The 21,865-nt window shown below is 39.2% G+C and overlaps 1 protein-coding gene across 1 annotated transcript in view; it reads left to right on the top strand.

Annotated features, from left to right (window-relative positions):
• OSBPL11 (oxysterol binding protein like 11) overlaps positions 1 to 21,865 on the top strand; it is a 73,878-nt gene that overhangs the window by 47,767 nt on the left and 4,246 nt on the right. Inside the window, exons 9-11 of the mRNA XM_010354810.2 lie at positions 2,814 to 3,312; positions 7,905 to 8,091; positions 16,537 to 16,719. Coding sequence (XP_010353112.1) covers positions 2,814 to 3,312; positions 7,905 to 8,091; positions 16,537 to 16,719 — 869 coding nt within the window. The remainder of the gene's footprint in view (positions 1 to 2,813; positions 3,313 to 7,904; positions 8,092 to 16,536; positions 16,720 to 21,865) is intronic.

Raw genomic sequence — 21,865 nt, 5'->3', positions numbered from 1 at the left:
AAGATGTGGGCCAGAAGACTCAGCAAGTCTAGTCCTTCCATGTTCCCTTGCCAGCTTTTATCCTAGCAGCTGATTAGATGGTGCCTATGCAGATTGAGGATGGGTCTGCCTCTCCCAGTCCACTGACTCAAATGTTAATCCCCTTTGGCAACACCCTCACAGGCGCACCCAGGAACATTACTTTGCATCCTTCAATCCAATCAAGTTGACACTCAATATTAACCATCACAATGATTTTTCTTTCTTCCAATTTTGTTTGTTTGTTTGTTTGTTTTCTCTGAAATCCTTATTATATGGCCATTGGACTTCCTGGTCTGGTCTTTTATTTTTCTCTGCTACTTTTCCTTTTCTCTCTTTGTCTGGCTTTGGTGTTTTGGGAGATTTCCTCACCTTTTATCCTTTAACCCTTCTTTTGACTTTTAATTATTGTTATGTTTTTAAATGTGCTGATTTTTTAAAAAAGCATTCTTGTATGTATATAGTATCTTCTTAATTCTCTGAAGATATTTTTTTTTCCCCTCCTTTGAGGTTTCTGTTTCTCCAAATGCGTTTCTTTTTTTTTTTTTTTTTTTTTTTTTTTTTTGAGACGGAGTCTTGCGCTGTCACCCAGGCTGGAGTGCAGTGGCCGGATCTCAGCTCACTGCAAGCTCCGCCTCCCGGGTTCACGCCATTCTCCTGCCTCAGCCTCCCGAGTAGCTGGGACTACAGGCGCCGCCACCTCGCCCGGCTAGTTTTTTGTAGTTTTTAGTAGAGACGGGGTTTCACCGTGTTAGCCAGGATGGTCTCAACCTCCTGACCTCGCCATCCGCCCGTCTCGGCCTCCCAAAGTGCTGGGATTACAGGCTTGAGCCACTGCGCCCGGCCTCCAAATCCGTTTCTTTATTTTGTTCTTTATATTCCTAGTTAGAGGTTTTCTCGGAAATCAGTATTTCTTTTCTGCTCACAATTAAGTTTAAGGAAACTAAAACCTGACTTTAAGCTTTAACACATAGGTGGCGCCTTTGTTTTTCATTGTCCCATAATCTGGGTGGGCCATTTGTTGGGAAACTTGGTGTCAGTATCATTAGGTTTTTCCTCTAGGTTTAGTCAAATTTCCCAGAAGAAAAATTTTTTCATCTCGTACTTGGTGAGTCCAAAAGTAATTAAAAAGGAGAAGGCGGCTGCATGAGAGAGGGTGTTAATAGCTAACATTTAGTTTACATGGAGTTATTAAATGCCCTTGTTATGTATCACTTGGTATCCACTCTCTTAGAATTCCTTGCTATTCTCCAGTCTAGAGAATAGACCACCTTGTTTATCCGGAGGCTAAACCTCTAGACTTTGCGGTCTAAGACGGTAGTTACTAACAGTGTGGAGTTGGGGGTGTGAGTTAGGCATCTAATTGCTTTCCATACAGATTTTACTCAGTTATTTTTATTTTAGCATTTCTGTGAACCCCCAGATCCAGAGGCACCTAGTGCTGTCAGCTCCTGAGCCTTTTCAGGAATCTGTGCATATTGTAATCTACTGCCTGAGTTTCAGCTTTCCAGTTAGGAACTCTCAAAATTTTGTTGTGTTTTGTCTACTTTCCTGGTATCTCTGGGTTTGTCTTTATATGAAGTTTATTTAATTTCTATTGAATTTTGGTAGAAAATGAAATTAAGATGCATGTGTTCAATTCACCAACTGAATCTGCAACATCCACTGTCTTTTGTATTATTTATATCATCTTCAAAACCATCTTTTTAAATGACTATAATAGTCAATTAAATGAAAGTTCCCTACTTCAGTTAACTAGAACCATAGTTTAAAATGGAGGTTGTTCTAATTATTTTTTCACATTGCTTTTCCTTCATTCAATTATTTATTTCCTAAGGCTAGATTCTTAGAATAATAAGTACTAGGCTAAATGGTTAAGAGCATCTTAGGGCTCTTGAAAAATATTGCCAGATTTTGCTTTCTCAGAGGTTTGAGCCCTTTTGCAGTGCCTCTCCCAACTCTGCTTTAAGTAAAATATTTAATCTTTCTTACACTTACCTGGTTTTAATTATAAAGAGTTCTCTTATTGGAAATAGTTCTCTTGTACTTAAGATTAAATATATGTTGCAGTTTTTGCTTCAGTCTGTGATCTCTTTAGTCTGTTCTCAGGGAATGACATTTATTGACTCTTCTCATGTCTTGGTCATTCATCTACAGTTTAATTTTAACATAGGAAAGGAGCAAAGGCAGGCTAACATTTACTTTGAGTTTTAACGCCATTTCCCTGGTGATACTTTTATTCAGTCTAGAAGTTTGAGGATTTTTTTGAAGTTTCTTCTGACTCTCTTGAATTTATTTAATCTTGAGCAGGTTTGCATTTCCTTGTAGGAATGCTTTTTTTTTTTTCTTCTAAGATAGGGTCTCACTCTGTTGCTCAGGTACAAGTGCAGTGGCACAGTCATGGCTGATCGTAGCCTCGACCTCCCAGGCTCAAGTGATCCTCCCACCTCAGCCTCCTGAGCAGCTGGGACTACAGGCACAAGGCACCATGCCCAGCTAATTTTCGTATCTTTTATAGAGACAGGGTTCCACTGGGTTGCCTCGGCTGGTCTCGAACTACTGTGCTGAAACAATCCTCCCAACTTGGCCTCCCAAAGTGCTGTGATTATAGGCATGAGACCCTGTGCCTGGCCAAGAATGCTTATTTTTTAATGTGACTAAATACTTTTTCTTTATGACTTTGTTTTTAATACCCATCTAGAATGAAATGTTTTCAGAGAGAGAATAGTTGTCTACAGATATGCTACACATGGATTAAATTTCCCCTCTTTCATTGATTGTTGTTGTTGTTTTAGGTGGTGCTTCCTACATTTATCCTAGAGAAGCGTTCCTTGCTGGAAATGTATGCAGACTTTATGTCTCATCCAGACCTATTTATAGCCATCACTGATGGAGCCACAGCTGAGGACAGAATGATTCGCTTTGTTGAGTACTACCTTACCTCATTTCATGAAGGCCGTAAGGGAGCCATTGCTAAAAAACCATACAATCCTATCATTGGAGAAACATTTCACTGTTCCTGGAGGATGCCAAAAAGCGAAGTAGCATCCAGTGTTTTTAGCAGTTCTTCCACCCAGGGAGTCACAAATCATGCTCCTTTATCGGAGGAGTCTTTGAACCAGGTGGGAGCAGATTGTTATACAGTCAGATTTGTTGCTGAGCAGGTTTCTCATCATCCTCCAGTCTCAGGATTTTATGCAGAATGTACAGAGAGGAAGATGTGTGTAAACGCGCATGTCTGGACTAAGAGCAAGTTCTTAGGCATGTCAATAGGCGTGACAATGGTTGGAGAAGGTAAGTAGAAAAATTGTTTTACATACATATATATATATATTTTTTTTTTTTTTTCAAGCAGGAATGAAAGTTTATTTAAAAAGGCTTTAGAACAGGAAAGAAAGGATAGTTCATTTGGAAGAAACCCAAGCAGGCACGTGAAGGTCAAGTGCCTGTTTTACAATTTTTAATATCAAACTACAATCTTAAATTTAGGAACCCTAGATAAATATTAACTATAAGTTTAAAATGTTAAGTTAATTTTTAGCTCCAATTCCTAGAGTGTTCCAGAATGCTTCTTGGGGGGATGGGAGGAGTATATCTATGAACTAATGTAAATTCTCTTTTTAAATTATTTTTTTCTGATTTTAAATATTTCTTTTCTTTTCTTTTTTTTGCGATGGAGTCTCGCTCTGTCGCCCAGGCTGGAGTGCAGTGGCGCGATCTCAGCTCACTGCAACCTCCGCCTCCCAGGTTCAAGCAATTCTTCTGCCTCAGACTCACGAGTAGCTGGGATTACAGGCGCCTGCCACCATGCCACCACAACCAGCTAATTTTCGTATTGTTAGTAGAGACAGGGTTTCACCATGTTGGTTAGGCTGATCTCAAACTCCTGACCTCTGATGATCCACCCGCCTTGGCCTCCCAAAGTGATGGGATTACAGGCATAAGCCACCGTGCCTGGTGTTTTTAAATATTTCTTATCAAATATTTGGAAAACTAGAAAAGTACAAAGCAGAAAATAAAAGCTTCTGTAATGCCTGCATCCATATATATATATATTAAAAAATTTAATATTTTATACTTTTTTGTGTGTGTATATTCAGGACTTTTAGCCTTATAAAATTAGAATTAACAATATATATAGGTTTGTGTCCTCCTTTTTAATTAAATATATTCGCTTTCTCATGTCATTAATAAAACATTTTAATGACTGCATAATATTCTATGAAATTTATTTTCCATCTTTTATTTAAACATTTCCCTTTATTTGGACATTGAGGTTGGTCCCAAATTTTTATTATTATAAAAATCACAAAAAACATAGGTAAATCTTTTTTTTTAATTTAATTTTTTTTTTTTTAGAAACAGGGTCTTGCTCTGTTGCCCAGGCTGAAGTGCAGTAGCATGGTCATAACTAACTGCAGCCTTGACCTACTTGGCTCAAGCCATCCTCCTGCCTCAGCCTCCCAAGTAGCTAGGACTACAGGCACGCACCACCATGCTAGGCTAATTTTTTTTATTTTTATTTTTAGAGACAGGGTCTCAATATGTTGCCCAGGCTGGTCATGAACTCCTCCTGGGCTCAAGTGATCTTTTGGCCTCTACCTCCAGGCATTAGCCTATAATCTCAGCACTTTAGGAGATGGGGGCCAGAGGTGCTATTCATAGAATATTTAGGTGCTATTCATAGAATATTTAAAAACACATACTGATAAAATTTAATTCTACTTCATCAGAAGATTGTGAAAAATTATTTTTTGACCAAGAATATGAAACAAAAACAAAAATCTCCACAGAAATTATTGAAGAGTTAATGAAAATATAATGATAGGAAAAAAAACTACCACTTTTATGTTAAAGGAAAACGCTTATGCAAAGAACACTTTGCTCTGAATGTCATTTTACAATGTAAGCATGGCATCATTTAAGCCTGTCACTCTAATATTTTGAGATTGTATTTTAGTCATTATGAAGAAAATATCCTCTTTTTCAGTTTTCCCCATTTTTAAGTTCTGTTGTAGTATGTCTTACCAATTTCCAAATAATATTTCAAGTTAATTACAACTTTTATAACATTAGAAAGTACTCTCTCGTGTGTGTGTGTGTGTGTGTGTGTGTGTGTGTGTGTGTGTGTGTGTGTGTGTCGTGGTCTAGCTGTATCGCCCAGGTAGAAGTGCAGTGGGGCCATCTCAGCTCACTGCAATCTCTGCCTCCCAGGCTCAGGCCATCCTCCCACCCCAGCTTCCACAGTAGCTGGGATTACAGGCATGCACCACCATGCCCAACTAATTTTTGTATTTTTTTGTAGAGACGAGATTTCCCCGTGCTGCCCAGGCTGGTCTTAAACTTGTGAGCTCAAGTGAGCCACTACACCCAGCTGAAATCATTCATATTTTATTAGTTTAAAAAAAAAAGTTTGCTACCCTTCGTTATAAATTCCATAACATTAGCCTTAAGCACTTCATAGATCAATTTGCTTATTTTATAAGTGAAAAAAAAAAAGTCTAGAGGTGATGAGACATGTCTAAGGTCATAAAGGTTAAGAAATAGACACATTTAGAACCATATTCTTTGACACTCTTCCAAAGGACAGTTACTCTTACCAGTTCATGTAACAGTAAGAATCTGGGAATGGTAGCCTCTCACACTACAAGAAAGGAAATACTTCAAGAAGTGAAGAAAAGCCGAGCACAGTGGCTCACACCTGTAATCTCAATACTTTGCTGGGCTGAAGTGGAAGGATAGTTTGAGCCCAGGAGTTGGAGACCAGACTGGGCAACATAATGAGAGCCTATCTCTGCAAAAATAAATTTAAAAAAATTAACTGGGCATGGTGGCTTGCTTCTATAATCCCAGGTACTTGGGAGACTGAGGTGGCAGGATCACTTGAGCTCGGGAAATTGAGGCAGCAGTGAGCCATGATCGTGCCACTGCACACCAGCTGCGTGACAGAGGAGGACCTTGTCTCAAATGTTAATTTTTTAAAAAAAGAAATGGAGAAAAGCATTCATATCTTAACCATGCTTTAATTATAAAGGAGGTATGTAAATAATTTTTTATCGTGTTGCTATATATTAGTGGAATATATTGGAAATTAAATGGTTATCGATACCCACAACAGAAAGTAAGTAAAAATCAGGAATGGTGCTGGGTGTGGTGACTCATGCCTGTAATCCCAGCACTTCGGGAGGCCGAGGTGGGTGTATCACATGAGTTCAGGAATTCGAGACCAGCCTGGCCAACATGGTGAAACTCTGTCTCTACTAAAAATACAAAAAAAGTAGTCAGGCGTGGTGGCGGGTGCCTGTAATCCCAGCTACTTGGGAGGCTGAGGCAGGATAATCGCTTGAACCCGGGAGGCAGACGTTATAGTGAGCTAAGGTTGTGCCATTGCACTCCAGCCTGGGCATCAAGAGTGAAACTCCATCTCAAAAAAAAAAAAGACTTAAAATATATACAAGTATGTTGTCTGTCATCTGACAGCTCTCGTTATGTATAAATATATTATAGCCAGAGCCATGTTTTTTATGAAATGGCTCAATAAACCTTAATTTATTGTTGCCCTTTCTGAAGACTGTTAAGAGCAATACAAAAAAAAAAAAATAGTTGATGTTGCTTTATGTAGGCTACTTTAGAATCTCATTTTGTCTATTCGCATATCCTAAAAATTGACTATATTAAAATATTTAAACACTTCCCCTTATTTGTGAACATTAAGAAGTGAGTGCTTAACGAGCATTTATTAAAAGGGGGATGCCATAAACGTTCGGACTAGTAGTACATATCCACTTCAATATGTGGTCTGTTGATTTGATGACACAGGTAATGAGTTTAGAAGGTTAGTAATGTAGCTTGAGTATCCTTAGTATCCCTTGATTATCTAGTATAGAGTGATTATTCATTAATGTAGTCCCCTTTTTATAAAACCTTTTAAACCATCTGTAATTAGCGTCACTTAATATGGAACAAGCTCCTTTCTCCATTAGAATAACATTTGTTTGAAAACCACCACTGTTATCTCTTCTAACTTCACCATAAATATTTTATAATTTGGCAAACAAAATTATTATGACCATAGTTTTTATAATCAAACAACATTTTTTCTTTTTTAATATACATAGAATAGAAGAACAATTTTTTCCCATTATACTGTCTTAGATCAATGTCTGTGACTTAATAACATCGAACATCTGGTTATTCCCAAACTGCTAAAAAGTTATTCATACTAATGATAAAATTTTAGCATACCATTGTCTTAAACTCTGACTGAAGGCCTTTTTTAAAAAATTATTTTTAAGGGCCAAGCACAGTGGCTCACGCCTGTAATCCCAGCATTTTGAGAGGCCAAAGCAGGTGGATCGCCTCAGGTCAGGAGTTCGAGACCAGCCTGGCCAACATGGTGAAACCCCATCTCCACTAAAAATGCAAAAAAAATTAGCTGGGCGTGGTGGCGGGCACCTGTAATACCAGCTACTCGGGAGGCTGAGGCAGGAGAATCGTTTGACTTGGGAGTCAGAAGTTGCAGTGAGCCAAGATCATGCCACTGCACTCCAGCTTGGGCAACAATCACAAAACTCTGTCTTCAAAAAAAAAAAAAAAATTATTTTTAGGAGCATTGGAGGAAACCCTTGAAATGTTTCCACTGTAACATTTACTGGACCCATGAACCTCAAATTGACAGAAAGGTCATAGTGAAAGTAAACCTGATTCACTATTGCCTGGTACTATTGTCAGATATAGTTATAAATGAAGTCAGTTCCATAAAAGTTAAATGAAGATTAGGAAAAATAATGCTGCTTATTTACTAGACAGGAAAAAAATTAATATGGATTTTTTCGATAGCTGTTTCTTTAAAAAGATGTTAACCACCCTCATGTTTTCACATTCAGGTATCCTTAGTCTGTTGGAGCATGGAGAAGAGTACACATTTTCTCTACCTTGTGCATATGCTCGGTCAATTTTGACTGTTCCTTGGGTAGAACTGGGTGGCAAAGTCAGTGTCAACTGTGCAAAAACTGGATATTCAGCCAGCATCACTTTTCATACCAAGCCATTTTATGGTGGCAAACTGCATCGGTAAGCACATTTTATTGATATCGCGTTCTTATTCTTCCACTTTGATTTTGTATTACAACTCCTTATTCTTTTTCTGCTCTGTTTTATGTGAAGTTGGATTTGTATTCATGTTTATTTCTTGTTTAAAATATTTCATCTTTTAAGGCATTCTGAATATCATGCTCTATTTTTAAAAGTAGCAACATTAAGATATCTACTCTTAAAAATTTTCCAGATGAAGTAACTAGTGAGCTTTACAATAGAATTTCTAACAAATGAACTTGTAGTCTCTGGCCCAATTCTGCCTTTAAGGGATACAGATTTGGATCTGGACCTCAGTGAAGGCAGCTATAGCTACAAGTTAGGGTGGAAACATATCTAATCATGAAGAATGGTTCAGGAAGCACAATGATTAAAGCCAGCGTATGTGTTTCAGTAGATGCTTAGGTGGAAGCAACTTGCAGTGATAAATTTCCAGATCCAGCACTTCTTATTTTCAATGATATTGATGTATTTCTTTTTTTGTCATTTGTTTTTTTGAGACAGAGTCTCACTCTGTCGCCTAGGCTGGAGTGCAGTGGCACGATCTTGGCTCCTTGCAACTGCCTCCTGGGTTCAAGCAATTTTTGTGCCTCAGCCTCCCAAGTAGCTGTGATTATAGGCATGTGCCACCATGCCTGGCTACTTTTTGTATTTTTAGTTGAGATGGGCTTTCACCATGTTGGCCAGGCTGGTCTCGAACTCCTGGCCTCCAGTGATCTGCCTGCCTCAACCTTCCAAAGTGCTGGGAGCCACCACACCCGGCTAATATTTGTATTTCTTAGTCACATGTGATTTTTTAGTCATGGGTGGATCACCTGAGGCCAGGAGTTCGAGACCAGCCTAGCCAAAATGGCGAGACACCCCCCCCCCCCCCCGTCTCTACTAAAAATACAAAATTAGCTGGGTATGGTGGCGCATGCCTATAATCCCAGCTATTCGGGCAGCTAGGCTGGAGGATTGCTTGAATCCAGTAGGCAGAGGTTGCAGTGAGCTGAGGTTGCACCACTGTACTCCAGCCGGGGTGACAAGAGTGAAACTCCATCTCAAAATAAATAAATAAATAAATTGACCGGGTGTGGTGGAAGGTATCTGTAATGCCACAGAAGGCTGAGGCAGGAGAATTGCTTGAACCTGGGAGGCAGAGGTTGCAATGAGCCGTGATCGTGCCACTGTGCTCCAGCGTGGGTGACACAACAGGACTCTGTCTTAAAAAAAAAAAAAAAAGGAATTCTTTTTTTTTTTTTTTTTTAAGAGACAGGATCTCACTTTTTAAGAGACAGGATCTCCCTATGTTGCTCAGGCTGGTTTTGATTTGAACTTCTGGGCTTAAGCAATCCTTGGCTTCCCAAAGAGTCAAGATTATAGGCGTGAGCCACCATGCTCAGCCAAATTTCTTATTCTTGACACCTTTTCTTCTTTGTGCTTACAGATTATTATAACTAAGGTCTTCTCCATGTCTTTATTTAATGCTTATGCCTCCTTCCTCAGACATAGCCTAGTTTTTTTTAACTGCTGTCTGCAGTTGGGACAGACACATTATCTCTCGTCTGCATTTGGTATAAATATATTATATTCTCCCTGTCTTCCCTTACTCCCTCATTTTCCACATCTATCTCTGATGCAGCCAAGTGAGCCTACTTAACTATTCCCCATTCTCATGTCCACCTTCTGTTCCTATTTTCCACACTCACTTTAGGATGCCTATATATATAGTGCGTGGTGTAATATCATAAAAATTTTAGGATATGTAGATGGGTGTGTGTGTGTGTGTGTGTGTGTTTATAACTTTTCTGCATACTAGAGATACAGAGAAATAAAAACTAACTTTGTCTGCAAGAAGCTTTCAGTCTGAGATTATAATCCAGGATACTATTTTTGGAAAGCATTTGTAAGGCTTTTAGGAAAAACTCATATATAATACTTAAAAATAAAGTCTGTCATAATACCATAAAGATGGGTAAGGACAATGGTACTGTGAAGCTAGGATTAGATGATTACTATAGCTAAAAAATCAATTTTTAGTTTTGATTCGTCTGTTAAAGCAAATAAAGAAACATGATGCTCAACATACTTCCCAATGTCTGATAAAGGAAGCATATCACTTTTTCAAGATAGATAAACTATTTTCCTGGCACTAAATTCTAAAGGGATTTGTTGCATGTGTCCTTACATAGTGACATCGAGTAACATAATAGACAGTATCTTCTTCAGTAGCTCTCCATAAAATGTAATTACGCTTCATGTGAATTTTGTATATATACCATCAGTGAAACCCAAAGCTAACTTTCAGTCAATAAAATATTTTCTATTTGAAGCTAAGTTAACATAACCAGTGGTTTTCTGGTATCTCAGGGAGCTCTTAGAGACAGGATCTAGAAAATCTAAAAGGCTGACTTGTCAAGTTTTTAAAAAGCGAGAAAGCATATGTTTTACTATGTATCAATTCTCACCTTAGAGATGAATGGGACAACAATGTAAGATTTAGCTCTTTGCTAACTATCTTAAGGGCAGCATATTCTGTATTCTATGTCATTTATTGATACAAGATGTATATACTTGAGATATTGTAGATTTGGTCAAGAAACCTTTTTTTTTTTTTGAAAGTAAAATTTTAATTGCGTTCTCACCCGCATGTAGGGCCATCTCATCTCCATAAGCCTGAGTTGTGGAGAGAGGCAAAGTTTTTGTCAAGGAGAAAATTCTGATCTGCTCAAATCCTAGGCAAGTGCTTTGTTGAAATCTTAGATTTCTGTGTTAGAAATATTTTTTATCTTTAAGACAGCCTTTCAATTGCCTCAGTCATAAAGGATCCAGAATTTGACTTGGATTTGGAGAACTTGCCTGATGGTTAAGATATTAGCACCTAGATAGTAACCACAAGAAGCCAGTACCTTAACCTGTTAAAGGGAATTATTTAATATCTTATTTTTGAATATTTAAGTTTGGTTTTTGGCAACATTTATATAACTTTTTTATAGGATATAATTAACCATTTGGTAAAATTGCTTCTAAAAACCATTCTTGACCAGGCCCGGTAGTTCACGCCTGTAATCCCAACACTTTGGGATGCCGTGGCTCATGCCTGTAATCCTAGTACTTTGGGAGGCCGAGTCGAATGGATCACCTGAGGTCAGGAGTTCAAGACCAGCCTGGGCAACATGGTGAAACTGCGTCTCTACTAAAAATACAAACATTAGCTGAGCGTGGTGGCATGCACCTATAATCCCAGCTACTTAGGAGGCCAAGACATGAGAATCGCTTGAACCCGGGAGGTGGAGGTTGCAGTGAGTTGAGATTATGCCACTGCACTCCAGCCTGGGCAACAGAGCAAGACTGTCTCAAAAAAAAAAAAAAAAAATCTTACTAGTCCCATGAGGGAAAGGTATTAGTTTTATAGATGAGAAAATTGAGACTGTTTAAGACCTTCAACAGAACTGATTTATCTGATTCAATAACCATTTCCTTTCTACTCTTACCAGACAGCTTTTTTTTTTTTTTTTTTGAGAAGGAGTCTCGCTCTGTTGCCCAGGCTGGAGTGCAGTGGCCGGATCTCAGCTCACTGCAAGCTCCACCTCCCGGGTTTATGCCATTCTCCTGCCTTAGCCTCCCGAGTAGCTGGGACTACAGACGCCCGCCACATCACCCGGCTAGTTTTTTTGTATTTTTTTTAGTAGAGACGGGGTTTCACCATGTTAGCCAGGATGGTCTCGATCTTCTGACCTCGTGATCCGCCCGTCTTGGCCTCCCAAAGTGCTGGGATTACAGGCTTGAGCCACCACGCCCGGCCACCAGACAGCTTTTAAAGAATTATCAAGTATTTCTTTTTTTTTTTTTTTTTTGAGACGGAGTCTCGCTCTGTCACCCAGGCTGGAGTGCAGTGGCCGGATCTCGGCTCACTGCAAGCTCCGCCTCCCAGGTTCACACCATTCTCCTGCCTCAGCCTCCCCAGTAGCTGGGACTACAGGCGCCCGCCACTTCGGCCGGCTAGTTTTTTTGTATTTTTTAGTAGAGACGGGGTTTCACCGGGTTAGCCAGGATGGTCTCGATCTCCTGACCTCGTGATCCGCCCGTCTCGGCCTCCCAAAGTGCTGGGATTACAGGCTTGAGCCACCGCGCCCGGCCAGAATTATCAAGTATTTCAGAATTTCCCTAAGATTAAGAATCACTTTTGGCTAGGCATGGTGGCTTATGCTTGTAATCGCAGCACTTTGAGAGGCCGAGATGGGTGGATCACCTGAGGTCGGGAGTTCAAGACCAGCCTGACCAACATGGAGAAACCCCGTCTCTACTAAAAATACAACATTAGCGGAGCGTGGTGGCACAGGCCTATAATCCCAGCTACTTGAGAGGCTGGGGCAGAAGAATAGCTGGAATAGCGGAGGTTGCCGTGAGCTGAGATTGTGCCAAGCCAAGATCACACCATTGCGCTCCACAAAAAGGGAACTGCGTCTCAAAAAAAAAAAAAAAAAAAGAATCGCTTTCCATAACCTAACTTATTTTGCCTTGTGTTAATCATTGGCATAACTTTTTAAATATACCTTTCTTATGGTAGTTTGGTACAAGCTTTTACTTCCTAAATTCCTAAGCTCCACCTTTGTATCTTTTGTTTATGCAGGAAGTCTGTTTCTTCATGCTGCTGCATGTAAGCAGAATGACAAATTTGAATTGGAGCAGAATTTTATTTCTTTGGGTTATTTTCTCAATTTCCCTTTGTCCTATAAAATGTTTCTCTGAAGTACCTAATTTTTTATTTGTATATCATAGCTATAAAATAATGGTAATGTCAGACCTCAGGTCAAGTTGTTTTAAGGAAATTTGTACCTAGAAGTATTGGGAAGAACCGGACTTCGGAGTCCTTTAGACATGTATTCAAATCCTGACTCTATTATTTTACTAACTACAAGATTTGGGGGCCGGGTACAGTGGCTCATGCCTCTAATCCCAGCACTTTGGGAAACTGAGGTGGGAGGATCGCTTGAACCCAGGAGTTTAATACCAGCCTGGGCAACGTAGTGAGACCCACTTTCTACAAGAATAAAAATTAAAAAGTTAGCTGAGCATGATGGCACATGCCTGTAGTTCCAGATGCTCAGGAGGTTGAGGCGGTTGGATGGCTTGATCCTAAGTGGTCAAGGCTGCAGTAAGCCATGATTTCACCACTGAAGTCCAGCCTGGGTGACAGAGCAGGACTGTCCAAAACAAATAATAAGAGAGAGAGAGAGAGAGAGATTTGGGGCACCTTACCTAAATTTTTGAGCCTTAGTTTCTTCATCTACAGAAATGGGATAGTCACAAGGCTTGGCAAATAATTTATGTAAAATGCCCAGCATATTTTAAATGTTCAAAAAATGTTAACTCCCCTTCCATGCACACATTGGCATCCTCTTGTGTATGTATGCTTTTGCTCACTCTTATTCTATGTAGTGATAATATAATTGAGGTTTTGTTTTCTTATTCATTAATTCAGGCAATAAACTCACTGTTTATCAGGCACTCTGCTAAGTGCTAAATGGGGCTATAGAGATGAGACCCATTCCATGCCTGTTAAAGAGATTACAGTCTTGGCAAGGGGCAAGGATGGCAAACCAATAATAATATTACTGTGTGATCAGTTCCCTAAGGACTGTATGCAATGGAAGTAAAGAGCTCAAGCCTTTAGTGACACCTGTTTTTGTAAATTAAATTTTATTGGAACACAGTCATGCACATTCATGTACTTGTTTCTGTCTGCTTTCATGCTACAGTGACAAAGTTAAGTAGTTTCAATAGAGACAGTCTGGCCTGAGAATCCTGAGACAGTTACTTTCTGGTCCTTTACGGAAGAAGTGTGCTGGTTGCCCTAGACTGTTGTGAAAAATTGTTATAAGCAAAGTGATGAGGCCTTCTTCCTCCTTGTGCTCCTCTGCAAGTTCCTCATGGCCTGCCTGTAGTATATGTGATTCGTGTCCCCTGCCCCACTTTTCTTCGCGCTGCTTTTGCTGTGTAGCTGCTCTAAACAATACGGACCCTGTAATAGCTGGCAGTCATGAACAGGTCCCTAAGACTGTCCATTGGAAAGCCTTATGGGAGATAACAGTAACTTGAGAGATGTGCTATGGTAGTAAAAGAAAGATCAAGTGAGGAGCTGATTATCTTAGAATGGTGTATGTGGATGGAAAACAGACTAGATAAATGTTCAGTGTTACTTCCTCATATCCTGTTTGATAGAGATAAATTTTCAAGGAAGGAAAGGATGTTGGCAAGTGGGATCAGAGAGGAAGCATGCAATGACATCACAAAAAACATTCACACTGGCAAGAAACCAGGGCAGTTATTTAGGTGTGTAAGCTTTGAGGCATAACCCAGGGTTCCCATTCCTGCTGTAATCAAGTTGACTGATAGTCTTGGTGTCCTTTGTGTCCAGTGAGCTACAACCATACAACTACCTCTTTTTTTTTTTTTTTGAGACAGAGCCATCCTCTGTCACCCAGGCTGGAGTGCAGTGGTGTAATCTTGGCTCATTGCAACCTCTGCCCCCCGGGTTCAAGCAATTCTCATGCCTCAGCCTCCTGAGTAGCTGAGATTACAGGCCTGTGCCACTATGTGCAGCTATTTTTTTTTTGTATTTTTAGTAGATAAAATTACTCTTAACTCTTGATTGTGAATGTTTGATTTGCTCTTAGATTCCAGAGATCTGGCTTATAATTTGCTTCTTGGGCTCCTTACACCTCTGCCTTGAGCTGAGTTCACAGACCGCTTGCTTAAAACTGAAACTGGACTCCCTGAATTCCACTTTGTCCTTCTTGTTCCCTTAGCTTAGGCTGGACGAATGCTACTTGGGATTCCTGAACTGTCACTTGAACCTCCAGACTTTTGGTCTTTGGATTTCCTTTTGAATCTAGATGAGCCACATTCTCTGGTACACTGATTAGACCCTAACTTTTGCCTATCATTCCCTAAGTTCTGAACCTCTATCTGATCTGACCCTGTTGTTATCTGTGTCCTAGAGTGAACATAAAATACTTCACTAAAAATAGCTACAGTCCAGGCACATTGGCTCACACCTGTAATCCCAGCACTTTGGGAGGCCGAGGCACACGGATCACCTGAGGTCAGAGTTCAAGACCAGCCTGGCCAACATGGCGAAACCCCGTCTCTACTAAAAATACAAAAATTTGGCCGGGCGCGGTGGCTTGCGCCTGTAATCCCAGCACTTTGGGAGGCCGAGGCGGGCGGATCACAAGGTCAGGAGATCAAGACCATCCTGGCTAACACGGTGAAACCCCGTCTCTACTAAAAAATACAAAAAATTGGCCAGGGGTGTTGGTGGGCACCTGTAGTCCCAGCTACTCGGGAGGCTGAGGCAGGAGAATGGCAGTGAACCCAGAAGGCAGAGTTTGCAGTGAGCCAAGATCGAGCCACTGCACTCTAGCTTGGGCAATAGAGCAAGACTCTGTCTCAAAAAAAAACAACAACAAAAAACAAAAATTTGCCTGGGCATGGTGATGCATACCTGTAATCGCAGCTACTCCAGCTAGGTGGGAGGCTGAAGCAGGAGAATCACTTTAACCCAGGAGGCGGAGGTTGCAGTGAGCCAAGATCACACCACTGCACTCCAGCCTAGGCAACAGAGCGAGACTCTGTCTCAAAAATAATAATAATAATAATTACACCTGTTCCTATTCCTAGCCTGTTCCTATTGATGTATTTGTGCTGCATCAATACAGCTATCTGTTGATAAACAGCCATATATATAGCTATTATATATATATATGGCTGTGGTGACTCTTCATTAAACTTCAATAGCAGTAATGTTTAAGGTCTCTCTGAGTTCTGTGGTGATAATGATAGTTTTTGTAGACCAGTGCTCTTTAAATTTTTCTCTTTTGGCAAGAGCATTTTAAACATTTTAATGTGTTCTTTTATATTTTTCTACCTCTTATTGGTTTGTGTGGTTTCTAAATTTAAAATTAGGCTTATGTAGTTTAATATAGGATTGATGTATCCAGAACTTCAAATGTAGGGATGCCAAATATTTCAATAAGTAGAATTAACTAGTAAAAAAAAGTTAAATAGATTGTAATGTTGTAACATTTGTAGACTGTAATAAATAAAATATTGATATTTTTCATATTTCTATTTAGTTTTAGTATTATAGTTTTGTTTGTAGCAAGCATTTTAAAGATAACATTCTGACATTAATGATAATGAAGTCTCTGATTTGACTCCTGGCATTTTTTCTAAAGACTAAAATTGATATTGAACAAATTATGAAGGAAGCTGTCATAGGACATACAAAGAATCTAACTTTGGCTCTGACATATTGAAGTGAGATATATAACTAATTTCAACAGGATTCACAGGCTGTGTTCTTGGGTTTCAGATCTAAGAAACAAACATGATATCACTTATTAGGGTGTATCTTTCTTTTCTATCTGCTTCTAGGGTTACAGCTGAAGTAAAGCACAACATCACCAACACTGTGGTATGTAGAGTGCAAGGGGAATGGAATAGTGTTCTTGAGTTCACATATAGCAATGGAGAAACAAAGTATGTGGACTTGACTAAATTGGTAGTGACGAAGAAAAGAGTGAGACCTCTGGAGAAGCAGGATCCGTTTGAATCCAGGTATGTCATCCTTGCATCTATCCAGGAAAGAGTCAGATGCTCTGAATCTTAATCTAAGCCTTTTCACTAACTGGTGACCTTGGCCAAGTCACTTCACCAGTTTGCATCAGCTTTGTAAATTGAAAGCATTAGTCTGATCTGATGTTAAACCCTTTGCCAGCTGTGAGATTCTTTGATATATAGTCACATTTTAGTAAAAACCAAACATTGTAAATGGAGCAAAAATATTAAAAACATTTACTGTCAAAGAATTACTGTGTGTATCATAAAAACTTTATCATAAAAATTTTTGTTGAATTATTAACAAAAAGGTACCCCAATACAAAAACGGGGCAAAGGATGTAAAGAGGTGGTGCATAAATATAGGAACGTCTTAAATGGTCAACCAAGGAAATGAAAAATTGTTTAGGGTAGTTAGAATTCAGAGGTACAAATTAAACAATAAGACAAATTAGTTTTTACAATAATAACTCTTTAGGGAAAAGGTGTGAGCAAATGGGCATTTTCATGCTGTTGATTAGACGTTAAACCAGTATAATCTTCATAGAGGGTATTTTGGCAGTATGTGTCATAGACCTTGAAAAATAAAGTGGATCTATATGTGTTAATAAGGTACAGCTTCCAAAATGTGTTGACAGTGGTTGCTTCTGGAAAAGAGTACTGGGATCTGGAATAGGAAAGAGACTTAATTTTTATAAGATTCCTATTTGTACTGTTTAAATTTTATGTCATGAGGGATTACTACTCTATCAATTAAAAATAGAAAAAATATATATACAGGGAACCACTAAACATCTTACATTAAGATCACATAAATGGAACCAAACAATTTCTAACGAGGTGTGAAAGGGATTAAATGTCCACAATCAAACATTCAGAGTGGGTCAAAAAATACAGCAATAATGATTTTTTAAAGAATTCTTATAGAGATTTATCCTAAGGAGAGGGTCTCAAAGTTTGCTTTGCAGACCCCTGTTGGGTCCTTGAGACCTTCTCAGGGCATCTGCAAGTTCACAATTTTTTTATAATAGTACTAAGATGTTATTTATCATTTTTCGCTCTGTAGGTTCTTATGATGGTGCAAAAGGAATGCTGTGGGTAGCACTGGTGGGCCTTAGGACTAATTTAGGCAGTGGCACCAAATGTCACAAGCAGTCATTATATTCTTCACTGCCATGTACTTGCATGCTACCTTCTCTTAAGATGTCCTTGAAAAACCAATACCAATTGTTAGTTTTTTAAAATTGGGACTACAGAGTACATGTCTTTTTTTTTTTTTTTCTTTTTTTGAGACAGGGTCTCACTCTGTCACCCAGGCTGGAGTGTGGTCGGGCGATCTCGGCTCACTGCAGCCTCCACCTCCTGGGTTCAAGCACTCCTCCTGCCTCAGCCTCCTGAGTAGCTGGGACTGCAGGCATCAACCACCATTTCTGGCTAATTTTTTGTATTTTTAGTAGAGACAGGGTTTCACCGTGTTGGCCAGGCTGGTCGTGAACATCTGACCTCAAGTGATCCTCCCATCTCAGCCTCCCAAAGTGCTGGGATTACAGGCGTGAGCCACCATGCCTGGCCGAGTACATGTCTTATTAGTATTCTGTATGACAAATCAGGAATATGAATAAGCATTTGTGCTGGCTACTGAAGAAATATAGTCGTTATCTGAAGGAAGAGCACTTGTATAATTATTTGAGTCACAAGCAGAACTAATCACTTTGTTCATGAAATACGATGTTTACTTAAAAGAATGATAGACAAACTATGGTTATTCTAATTTCAATGTTAGGTAGACATTTTTCTTGTAAATGAAAGACGTGAATGTGACACTTCAAGAAAAACAATTTGACAGTATGTTACTAATAATAAAATTTGAGCTTCAAGGCAAAATTAGAATTTTAGAAAATTTTCTCTGCCACCATGAACTTAAAAACTTCCCAATTCGTTTTCTGGTGAACTTGGCGCTGATATTATTGAACATGATTTTTTAAAATATTGTATAATATGTCAGCATCTGGAAGATCTGCATAACTCAATGAACCAGTAGTTTTCAGATAACTAATGCATATTACAGAATCATGCATGGATAAATTATCCATTCAGGATGCCCATTAGACCAGTGGATTTCCACATAAATTATTTGAAAAAACAATTGACATTCTTTAATTTTCCACATTGCAACTAGCCTTTTTAAAATTACCACTTGTTGAGTTTTGAAACATATGAAAGAATCGAATTATTTGAAAAATCTGTTAAAATATTCGTCTCTTTTCAAACTGTATCTGTGTGAGGCCAGATTTTTTTTTTTTTTTTTTAAGATGGAATCTCATCCTGTCACCCAAGTTGGAGTGCAGTGGCATGATCTCGCCTCACTGCAACCTCTGCCTCTTGGGCTAAATCTATTCTCGTGCCTCAGCCTCCCAAGTAGCTGGGATTACAGGTGCGCACCACCACGCCCAGCTGATTTTTTTGTACTTTTTGTAGAGATGGGGTTTCCCCATATTGGTCAGGCTGGTCTTGAACTCCTGACCTCAGGTGATCTGCCCACCTCAGCCTCCCAAAGTGCTGGAATTACATGTGTGAGCCACCATGCCTGGCCCAGATTTTTCCTATATATACTTTAAAGCATTATATCACCACAGACTGAATGTATGGGCAGGTAAAGAGATGCTTCTGGGCCAGTGTGGTGACTCACGCCTATAAATCCAGCATGTTGGGAGACCAAGGCAGGTGTGTCACTTGAGGTCAAGAGTTCAAGACCAACCTGGCCAGCATGGTGAAACCCCGTCTCTATTAAAAATACAAAAATCAGTCTGGCGTCTCTACTAAAAATACAAAAATCAGCCAGGCGTCTCTACTTAAAATACAAAAATCATCTGGGTGTCTCTACTAAAAATACAAAATTCACCCGGGTGTGATGGCGTGTACCTGTAGTCCCGGCTACTTGGGAGGCTGAGGCATGAGAATTGCTTGAACCCAGGAGGTGGAGGTTGCAGTGAACCAAGATTGCGCCACTGCACTCCAGGCTGGGTGACAGAGCCAGACTCTGTCTCAAAAAAAAAAAAAAAAAAAAAAAAAAGATGCTTCTGAATATTATTTGCTAAAATTTGTAATGAATTTTATGATTTCTATATACATGAGGGATATTGCTCTGTTCTTTTCTTTAGGGGAAGGTTTTGAATTATAAATTACATATGTTTAACATATAGCACTGTTAAGGTTTTCTGTTTCTTCAGTGAGCTTTGGTAGTTTTGGAAGGAGTTGGTTCATTTCAGCTAATGTGTCAAATTTATTGTCATGTAGTTCCTAATATTACCTGATTTTTTTATCTGTGTAGGATCTGTAGTGATGTTCCCATACTTATTCCTTATATTTGTAATACCTTTTTTCTCATCAGTGTGACTAAGTTTATTAATTTTATGCAAAGAACTAGATATTGGCTTCACTGATTTAGTCTGTTTGTGTTTCTTTCTCACTGAATGTTGCTCTTTTATAAAATTTCGTTTTTTCTCCTTACATTGTAAATCATTTGCTTTTTTTTTCTAATTTCTTACAATGGAACCTTAGGTCAGGGGTCAGCAAACTTTTTTGTCAAAGGCCAATTAATATTTTAGCCTTAGTGGATCAAATAGCCTCTGCCACAGCTACTCAACTCTGCCCTTGTAGCATGAAACATCCATAGACAATAAGTCAATGGTGAGACACTGTTACGTTGCAATAAAAATTTATTTACAAAAATGGGCTGTGGGCCATAGTTTGATCCCTGGTTTAGCTCATCAATTTCTTTTTTTCCTAAATGTTTAATGCTATAGATTTTCCTCTGAGGACTGCTTTATTTCTATCCAATGACTTTTTATGTGTTTCATTTCAAAATATTTTCTGATTTCTTTTGTGGGTTTTATTTTTTAACTCATGAACTTATTTACAAATGTGTTGATAATTTCTAAATGTTTAGAGATTTTCCAGCCATCTTTCCATTATTTATTTCTAACTTAGTTTCATTTTGGTCAAAACATACACTTTGTATGATTTTAATTATTTAAATTTATTTAGATTTAATGACTCTGAATATGTACTGTCTTGGTAAATGTTTCTTTTTTTCATTTTTTCTTTTTTTTTGTTTTTTGAAGACAAAGTAGTGTCTCACTCTGTTGCCCAGGCTGGAGTGCGGTGGTGCAGTCTCGGCTCACTGCAACCTCCATTTCCCTGGTTCAAGTATTCGCTGGGACTCCCAGGCGCCCGCCATCGCGAGTAGCGGACTAAGGCGCCGCACGCGACTTTTTTTTTTTTGTATTTTGTAGAGACGGGGTTCACCGTGAGGATGGTCTCGACTCCGACCCGTGATCGCCGTCTCGGCTCCCAAAGTGTGGATTACAGGCTGAGCCATTTTTTTATATTTTTAGTAGGGATGGGGTTTCACCATGTTGGCCAAGCTGGTCTCGAACTCGACCTCAAGTAATCCACTCACATCGGCCTCCCAAAGTGCTAGAATTATTCATGAGCCACCGCTCCTGGCCTTGGTAAATGTTTCATGTGCAACTTGACACGAATGTATATTCTTGAGCCCGAGAGTTTGAGGCTAGCCTGGGTAACATGGCAAAACTCTGTCTCTCCACAAAAAATATAAAAATTAGCTGGATGTGGTGGCATGTGCCTGTAATCCCAGCTACTCAGGAGGCTGAGGTGAGTGTGTTCTGTAAATGTCAGGTCAAATGAGTTGACAGTATTTTTCTAGTCTTCTGTAGTCTTACAGGTTTTCTGTGCATTTATTCTATCAGTTGAGTTTAGTTATTGAAATTGGTTATTAAAATTACCAATTACAATTTAATATTTCACTTTGTAGTTCTGCAAGTTGTTACTTCATTTTATTAGAAGTTTTGTTATTAGAGCAGGCATTTTTTTGGTTTTAACGTCTTTATTATTTGTGGAGAATTCCTTATAAATTCATTTTTGTGTTTGAGCCATCTGATATGTGTATCAGAAATGTGTTAGGAAACCTTTTAGAGCCATTAAGATACATATGTAGGCTTAAGGCTTTGAACTATAAGACCTGTGGCATACTATCCAGCACTTTGGGAGGCTGAGGTGGGCGGGTCATTTGAGGTCAGGCGTTCGAGACCAGCCTGGCCAACATGGTGAAACCGTGTCTGTA

Source organism: Rhinopithecus roxellana, chromosome 1 (genome assembly GCF_007565055.1).
Source record: "Rhinopithecus roxellana isolate Shanxi Qingling chromosome 1, ASM756505v1, whole genome shotgun sequence".
NCBI classification, from domain to species: domain Eukaryota; kingdom Metazoa; phylum Chordata; class Mammalia; order Primates; family Cercopithecidae; genus Rhinopithecus; species Rhinopithecus roxellana.
The sequence above is the reverse complement of the archived record's forward strand: the minus strand, read 5'-3'. Positions and strand labels throughout refer to the sequence as shown.